The sequence below is a fragment of the Lathyrus oleraceus genome, chromosome 5 (genome assembly GCF_024323335.1).
Source record: "Lathyrus oleraceus cultivar Zhongwan6 chromosome 5, CAAS_Psat_ZW6_1.0, whole genome shotgun sequence".
NCBI classification, from domain to species: Eukaryota; Viridiplantae; Streptophyta; class Magnoliopsida; order Fabales; family Fabaceae; genus Lathyrus; species Lathyrus oleraceus.
In genome coordinates, this window is record NC_066583.1 from 113704865 (window position 1) to 113714218 (window position 9354).

Sequence of the window (9354 nt, forward strand, 5' to 3'; positions counted from 1 at the left end):
AAAAAACCCATCAAATGAGAAGAAAATAAAAGAAAAAAGTCAAGAAATATCTATAGAGATAGAAAGCTTCCATAACTCCTTTCCGAAACTACCCACAATCAAAGACATCCTCAAGATCATAAGTGGGAAGATAAATGTAATCAATGACAAGATTGACTTCATAGTATGACACTTCATCTGAGACCAAACCCAACTATCACATGACATATTTTTCTATGATGATCTTGATACATAATAGTCTCACCTATGCGTTTTAAATTTCTTGTTATTTCCTGCTTTCTGCAAATTTTAATTCATTAATTTTCATTCTTGTACTTTGAATTCTAAGTATTTTATCTTTAATAAAAGACAATGTTTTTCCCTTTTGTAATTTGAATTCTTAACAGTAATATGAGTGACATTTTCCTTCCCTATATCTCTTAATTGCCATAGAATGAAAAATGATGTATTAGTTTCAATCAAGGTGGAGATTGTTGAGATTGGTTAAAAATATACATGTTGATACTCTTTATGGTGGAGTATGATTGTCGGTGAAGACAATGAAAGTTAATGTATTATTTTCAATCAAGTTGGAGATTATTGGGGTTGATTGAAAATATATATGTGGAAGAAGTCCCACATCGTTTAATTTTGTGAATGAAGAAAGAGTTCAAGACTATATATAGGATACAAGTTCTTTAAAGTCTAACATGGCTTAGTTTAGTTTTGTTAAGAGATAATCCAAGTCTACATATAGGATTTAAGGTCTTCGTTCCAAGCTGCACTAGTCAAAAACACAAGTTAGTTGAGGGTATTTATGAGTTATAACAATTTTCACGGCCATGATTTTTTATCCGATTTTAGAGTTTTCACTGGTATCAGAGTTTGATTCGACTTAGTGGTGAAATGTTGAATTTATAAGAGAAATAATCTATTTACCTAATACTTTAAAATTTTGAGTTGAGATGTGACGCCTTCCTCTCTTGTAATAGTGGTGAAATGTTAAGATTTTGAGTTGAGATGTGACGCCTTCCTTTCTTGTAATCGTGAAAGATTCGTTCTATTGATGCTCCGACTATTCCGAAGTCCCTAACACATTCTCATGAGAAGTCCAACTCCGAATTTATCTCACTTTTTGATGCTCTCTTGTACTGAAAAGCTTAGTGTAATTGCATGAGAAGTCCAACTCCCAACTTATCTCACTTTTTGATTCCCCGGCGGAAATATAAGCTTTTGTGGATAGTCTAACACCAATTAATTTTAACCAAAATCGATCATGAAATTCTATAATCAAAATCCTCTTATAAAATGTTCCAAACGCCACAGCTACAAATGAAACATTAACCCATACCACTAGTTGAAATAAAATAAAATGCAATACACATAGTAACAAATAAAACAACTTAAAAGATTTTAACAGATCATGTATCCTCACATAAAGCTTACTCCTTCTCTTGGAATGCATGTTAATTTTCATTAAGAGTGTGTCCTCTTGAAGCACCTAGCATATTGTTCACAGAAACTGCATTCATGAAGTTCTCATCCAATTCCAGCTCTGTCATAACATTTGAAGAAAGAGAAATTTCCAAATCCATACTTCCTCCTCCTTCATATCCCTCATATGCTGTCACATTCCCATCACATTTGTTTGCATAACCACTCAAAACACCCACTGCCTTCCCCATTCCAAATTCATTCCCATACATATTGAATCTTGGTGAACTTATCATTGCCACACTACTTAACGGATCAAAGTGCCGATTAAGGTCGAGTATTACAGGAGACTCTAACCACTTTTCTACACTCTTCCGAATCTCTAAGTCATCATGCTTTGTAACAGCCACATGAATCTTCCATGCTACCAATCCCAAATCATTCTCAAGCAACTCTCCTGCCGTCGCTTCTGCAGTCACCGTATCAACTGAGGTCCCAAAGTACTCTTCAGGAAGAGGCGGTTTCATTCTCGGTCGGTTGTTTACCGCCACCATACAACTTGTTTTCCGATCATTTGTTAGGTGGCGAGCACGAGTTATACTTCTCCAAACATGTGCCGATAAGGATTGGAACGAAGAGATTTTGTTTGTCTTACACTCCCTGTTAGCCTTTGCTTTAAGTTCTGCAATAGACTCTGATGTAAAGTGGAAGAATCTCTCTCTCAGCTTAGGTGGTTCAAATCTACTTACAAACTCGTCGTAATGTTTGAATGGAAGATTGATTAGCGGACCATAACCTTCAGGAAACCAACGATTGTGAAAGGGTTGCCGTGAAATGGGAACATTTTCATGATCATGGCCTTGGCCTTGAGCTTGAAATATTTCAGACCATGTATTAAAGAAATTCCAATAAGAAGTTCCATCACCAATATAGTGATTCATGGAACAACCTATGAAAACACCATCTACTAGCTCGGTGACTTGGACAGATAACAAAGGTAAGGTGTGACCGTCGTGATTGATTGCTTTGTTCAGATCAAACAATGACTTAACAACAGGTGGGACATCAATTGACGTGAGGATATCAGATACGGTTATATCCAAAGTTGCGTAGATGAACCTAGCTCCGGGGTTACCGTTACTGCAATCGACGAAAATAGAATAAGATGGAGGGTCTTGAGATTTTTGTGTAACAAGACGGCCGGATAGAGGATAGAAATGGAATAGAGCAAGAGACAGGGAGTGTTTGAGCTTGTTCAATAGATTATCGATGAAGTCTTGTTGGCTATTTGGTTTTTTGAATAAGAGGCCTTTCTGGATGTAGTTCATAGACGACATGGAAATATCCCATGTTGTCAAATGACAGATTCGGTTTGAATCTGGAATAGGGTGTAGTGGTTTGATGAAACATTCTGAAACATGTTGAACAATAGAGGAAGTCATCATTCTAATGGTTGCATACAATTCAGAATCTCGAATCTTAAGAACTTCTATTTGGAAATTAGATTGTAGTACCTTGAGGAGGTTAACTGCTACGGGGAACTTGCACTAAGCTTGAACCGCCTCTTTTTCTTCCATTTTGGTGTTGCTTTTGCTTTTGCTGGTGAGTGTTTGTGTCAAAAATGGCTACATATGGGTTTGAATGGAAAGTCACCGATGGTAGCCAAGGAAAATAATTGATCGAAGGTCTTCGCCGTCCAAATAAATTAATGGAAAAATTACGTGTGGTTTTTGAAGGTGATATGGAAAAAGTAATCTACCTTAGTTTGAATATATTATTTTGTATTTGTATTTGAATGAGTATATTCAATTGATTTGGCTGGCTTTTGTTGAATTATTTGGAAATAACTACTTTTAAATAATGAGTCGCTATTTTAAGTTTAATTGGTGACAAGTTAAAGTTATCATCGAGAGGTGCGATGACAATGGACCAATTTTAAATAGAATATTATAGTATTTGTCCCGTAGTTGAAAAAAATCTTTGTATTCAAATTTATATTCCATTGGATATTAATAGTGACAGTATCCGTAGCATTTCTAATAAAAGTAAATATATCAAATATAAAATATCAAATTATTTAAAGTTTTTAAAGTTTTTTTATTTATTTATAAAATTTATTGTTAAATTATGAAATAAATTATCATTTATTAAATATGTGGTAGTTTAAAATTGATATATTTTAAAAAACGGATAGACATTCATTTTTATATAATAATATATATTAAAATATATAAATATATATTATGCGGTATGAGGCGGAGTGGGTACTAAGATGCTCATACTCGCATCCATCTCCACTTATTTAAGTGGATTATTACCCGATCCATTGTTCATATCTATTTTTGCGGGTTTTTACCTTATCCGTTGTGGGTATCCACTAGGGATATGCCAAATTGCCATCCCTAGCGGTGATTTAAGATTAAAAAATGGAATATTAATTATGATATTAATATGTGATGGAATTTGGCTTTGGGCCTTTGTTCGATCCATAACAGTTTTCCTAAACGCTTACGGACCATAAATTAGTCAAAGAAGTATTTGAAGTTGTGGCCGTCCTCTAACATTAATGTTCGCCCTAGGAGAAAAGTGAGAGAGTCTTAGATCCATTACAAAAGTAATGGGGAACATACTCATTAAATGTTTTCCCATCATTGAGATGTTTCACCATTCTTTCTGAGCATGTGGCTGTAGGTGTACATGTTAGGGCACGATTCCCCTACCTAAGGTACTTGAGTATGTTTGATGCTCCTGATGGGACAATTGCTTTGCTACCTTTAAATCTTCTTCAACTTTTAATTTGGACTGATGATTTGAGATTGATTTCCTTATAAAAAGATGAATCTTAATCAAACGTCTCTTTTTTCTTCAGTTGCTATTCAACACTCACTCTTTCTTCTTGGGTTCGTTTATTTATTCTCTTGTTCTAACGCTTTGAACTTTTTACTACTTCATCCCTTGTAGGTTGTCTTTCTCTCTTCCTCCTCTTCAAAGGTATAGTATTTGTCATTTGTGGGAGTTGAGAATCCCGAACTTATAGACATCTTCTACAGGATAAACTTTCTTATCCTTATCTTGAACACATCCCGTGGTAGCTCTGGGTCGGGGTTGGATTCTTTCAATGATGAATGAGATTTGCTAATGAGCAAAACTGGCATCCGAGTTGCTTTTTCAGCTCATGCCAAATTAAAGGCCTATGTGCGTAAACCCTCTAAAACAAGAAAATCAGGTTTGTTGGAAGAGTAAGCTTTTCAACTGTTGCGAGCAGCTTACATAATGACTTTAGTCATGGAAACCCACAAAGAGCTAATGGTCGTCAGTGCTCATTCTCAAGAAGTTGAACCTTTGAAGGCTTGGTACGGACTTTCCAAGTCGAAATTTGTTGGTTACCAAGGAGACTCATTTGAGTTACGCTAATGTCTAGATCAAATGTATCCTTTCTTTGATGATATGAACTTACATTAGGCTCAAACTTCCTTGCCTGACCAAGTGGCTAAACTCGAGGGCTTGCTTAAAGAGGAGAAAAAGGGTTCTCATGAAGCAAAGCTTGCAATAGTGGCATCCTTCTTAAGTGTTCTGGTAGTTAAGACAAAGCTTGAGGAAGAGAAAACCACCCATTATAGGGAGTTGAATAACTTCTAGTAGGAATAAACCGATTTGGATAAACAATTGCTGGATCTTTTCGATGAAGGCTTGTAGGAAACTTCCTTCAAGAATGTTGTGGACCAACTGCATTTGAGTGTTCCTGGTGTTTGAGCACTTCGTGGCTACTTGAATTTTGTTCCAAGAAATACTTCGTTGTAATTTGTTGTTGCTCCTCGTTTTGTAAACTGAAGGATGTTTATTGCAATGTTTACTTATTGTGTTTGACTTTGACCATTTTATACAACGTTTCCTTTGTGGCACATATTCCTTTGGTAGGGATTGGCGGGACTGGTAATAAAACTTTGCAATGGCCATTGTAGTTCCTAATGAATTGACCCTTTGGATTGACTGCATTTTTCAAAACAGTAACATGGAGACATATTAAAAGTGTTCAAGATTTCTAGCTTGCTTAGGCTGTATGGAGGTGCTGAAGGAACACATGTTAGACACGATACTCCAGCATGATGTACGACATTTAAGTCTTGCATAACAAGTCAATACTGCTGCGTTTTGGAAGAATTTTTGGTCAAAGATTGGATCATATTTTATTTCTAATTGGCTTAGCAATATGATTAGGTAATTTGTTTGACAACTCGATGAAGATTGATTCAGATTTAAATTGAAACAAATTATATTTTGTTAGAGATATTTATGTAACAAATAATATCCAATAGACTCTGCATAAATTCTGGACGGAATCAAATCTCAAATCCATGAAGAAAACCCCATAGTTATTATGCTATATAAGGAGATCTAAACCTACATTGGAAGTCAAGCAATGCATTGAAGATTTTAGAATGCTATGGTTTATTTTGAGTCCTTCTTATTATTATATGTACACCTCTATATTTGAGCAACTTGGCATAAAAGGTTTGTCTAGAGTTGAGTGGTAGTATTACCCTAATTCCCCAACCGAACATTTAAATGAAATAGTTTGATTAAAACTAAGTATTAGAGTGTCACCAAACCATAAACTTCAAAAACCAAATAGTCATGCAAATACGCAGCGGAAATTCAACAAAATTCAGAAATAAAGTCTCATCAACAATTCCAACAAAACAAAATAAAAGCATCATGTAATAACGAATGACTTCCCATCCCCAGTGCTACATATCAGCGCAACTCATCTAAGACCCAAATTCTAAAACCTAAAGGGGCATATACACCATCCATTTCTTAGCAGTTACTCATGTAACTGGTTATTTGTACTCCGAGAAGCACAAACGCCACAACAACAAACAGGGGGTGAGAATACACTTACAAGTAATAATAGTGAAATTTAGCAACATAATGATAAACGAATATAATAGTAATATTAATAGAGAATAACACATACACCAATACAAACACAAAAATTATTCTCAACATATGCAATGTTATCATGCACCAACTCCATCACCTATATGCATGTGGTACCAAGTTTTTATGGATATCAGAGGTTTGTTACTGGTTTCTTCCACGATCTCCGGTCCCTCACCTGAACTGATGATCCCCACCAAATAGATCTGAGACCCGTCTATGGTCTCTTAACTAGACAAACAATCCCATCAAATAGATTTTAGGCCACCAAAATGGATCGAAATCCCACCTAACTCCAATGTATATGCATGCATGATAGTATGAACAAGAAAGACATACATTCACCAAAATAAAAGTTTTAACATAATCCACCAAAAGTTATTTATAATATTATTCACCAAAAAATAGTTCCATATACGAACCACACATTGTCAATAAAAGGCCACCAATATAGGCCCATCAATCTATTACCATAGGTTAAAGCCAAAGGGATAAAGGGAAACCTCATTTGGCTAAAATACAAAATATGCATAACACAAAAAAAACACATAATTTAGAAACACAACAATATATTATTGATAATGAAAATAGGATTATTAGGCCGAAAATCCCTTGGTGCTGATGAGAGGGTAAGGGAACCCTCATCATCCTGCTGCCCAAAAGTCACCTTACTGTAAGCAATTTTTCCCCTTATCTTAATCAAAGTTTTTTCTCAAAAGTCTTTTTACTCCTGCTGCTCCCTTCCCAAATCTCCCTTTCTCTCTCTCACATGTGTAGCTTCACTGATTTTGGGATTTTTCCTGTTCTGTCATAGGTAGCTAACACGCTAACTTTAAAATTTATAGTCCCAAATCCCATTTGGACATTTCACCTCCTACTTAGTCTCAGACCTCCGTATTAATGTTAAATTTTTCCAACGTTAAAATAATCAATTTATTTTTATTATTAAAAATCATCTCAAATAAATAATTATTTTAAATATTTCTATTAAATAAATATTTCAATTAAATAAATATTTAATTAAAATATTTTAATTAAATCCTAAAATTTCAATTATTACTAATTATCTTAAAATTAATTAATTATCGCTAATAATTCAAATAATTTTAATTCTAAAATCTCACGCTCTCAACTCAATTATTTCAGTAATTATAAAATTACCAAAATACAATTATGACACCCAAACTATCAAAAATAATACAATTACTCAAAATAAATCATACTACACACGATTCAAATATTCAAATATTTATTTAAAATATTAAAATAAATTAGAGGTGCTACAACTCTCCCATACTTAAAAAGTTTTTCATCCTTGAAAATTACCTAACGAAAATAACTCTGGATATGAATCCTTCATATGACTCTCCAACTCTCAAGTAATACTTGAAGGAGAATGGCGATCCAAAACGCAGAAATTTTCTCCTTTAGTGATCCTTACGAATGAGCATGATCAGTGATAGAAATCTTTACCTCTTGTGGCGATTGAAACCTTTGATGCAAATCTAAGGAGTGATCACAAATGTTGAATGGTGACAACACCTTTACTCAGTCCACACGAACGAAATCCTTCAGTCTCAGTGCTAGCTGCTAAGAATGAAGGCTTTGAGTGATATATATATATATATATATATATATATATATATATATATATATATATATATATATATATATATATATATATATATATATATATATATATATATATATATATATATATATATATATATATATATATATATATATATATATATATATATATATATATATATATATATATATATATATATATATATATATATATATATATATATATATATATAATATATATATATATATATATATATATATATATATATATATATATATATATATATATATATATATAGATATATATAGAGAGAGAGAGAGAGAGAGAGAGAGAGAGAGAGAGAGAGAGAGAGAGAGAGAGAGAGAGAGAGAGAGAGAGAGAGAGAGAGAGAGAGAGAGAGAAAGAGAAAGAGAGAGAGAGAGAGAGGGATAAACAAAATTTCATCTAATGAAAGGCTTCTGCACAAGGGTTATATTTATAGAACCACTTGTGTGGGCTGTAAGCTAAAAAATCCACTCAAGTGTATGTGGCCAATATCTTATGATATACCAAAAAATCACTTAAGCGGGTGGTACCTTGCCCTATTTCGTATTCTACTTAAGTGCATCGTACCTTACGATGTTCCACAATTCACTTAAGTGCACCGTACCTTACGGTGTTCCTTATTTAATCTATCTCTCATCAATCCATCCTTTTGTGTGTGACCCTGTAGGTTTTCGCGACATTGGCAATTATATTAAATCATATATTTAACATAATAAACATTGAGCGGTATCTAGCAACACATCACTGCTACCCAAGGCACGAAAATGTCATGTGATTTGACAAATCCCTTTTTGTGATAATACTTGTGTGTATAATTACCCTTTTGCCATTATGTCTATATTAAACATAAGGCATAAATCGTGCCATCCTTGTCCAGTTCAATATTGGGCCCTTAGACATTTATCCCGTTACGCAGGATGGGCAAATTCCATCCAGGTCACTCATGTCCCTCAGCATGCTTCATGGAGTACCCATCAACTGTCTTTATGGTCATCTAGCTATGGACAATGTTTGATCAATAATACAACATTCGACTCTACATCTAGGGTCCATAGTGGTTTCAAGTTGAAGGGTCGTATACACCACTATCACCATGAGAATAACTTATGATACTTTGCATAACATTCTATATAGTATTCTCATAGCGGGTCAATCTAGTATAAATATTACTCCTAATATTCATACCTATGTTTAAGACTTGATAACTCCTTATCCATGATCCACGAGATGTGATCATCAGTCTATATACATAATAGTCTTAATGCTTTAATGTCATCCCACTTCATAACAAATCTCGACTACATATACTTTAAGAATAATGTCCTTATGTTTAATGGGATCTCATGATTAATGGACTCTAGGGC

At 33.9% G+C, this 9354-nt stretch overlaps 1 protein-coding gene across 2 annotated transcripts; it reads right to left on the bottom strand.

Annotated features, from left to right (window-relative positions):
• Window positions 1–1258: 1258 nt before the first annotated feature.
• On the bottom strand, window positions 1259–3200 carry LOC127088113 (uncharacterized acetyltransferase At3g50280). 2 transcript variants are annotated; one of them, XM_051029027.1, is made up of 2 exons: window positions 2928–3200; window positions 1259–2824 (listed from the first exon to the last, which is right to left on the bottom strand). In XM_051029027.1, exon 2 carries the CDS (start codon window positions 2748–2750, stop codon window positions 1446–1448), a length of 1305 nt encoding a protein of 434 aa, XP_050884984.1. In that variant the 5' UTR covers window positions 2751–2824; window positions 2928–3200; the 3' UTR covers window positions 1259–1445. The 2 variants fall into 2 exon arrangements, with proteins under 2 accessions (XP_050884984.1, XP_050884983.1); XM_051029026.1 differs by having other exon boundaries at window positions 1259–3199.
• Between the last annotated feature and the right edge of the window lie 6154 nt (window positions 3201–9354).

Excerpts from the sequence above, each read along its gene's own strand:
- LOC127088113 (XM_051029026.1), bottom strand. The coding sequence starts at position 2,858 with ATGATGACTTCCTCTATTGTTCAACATGTTTCAGAATGTTTCATCAAA.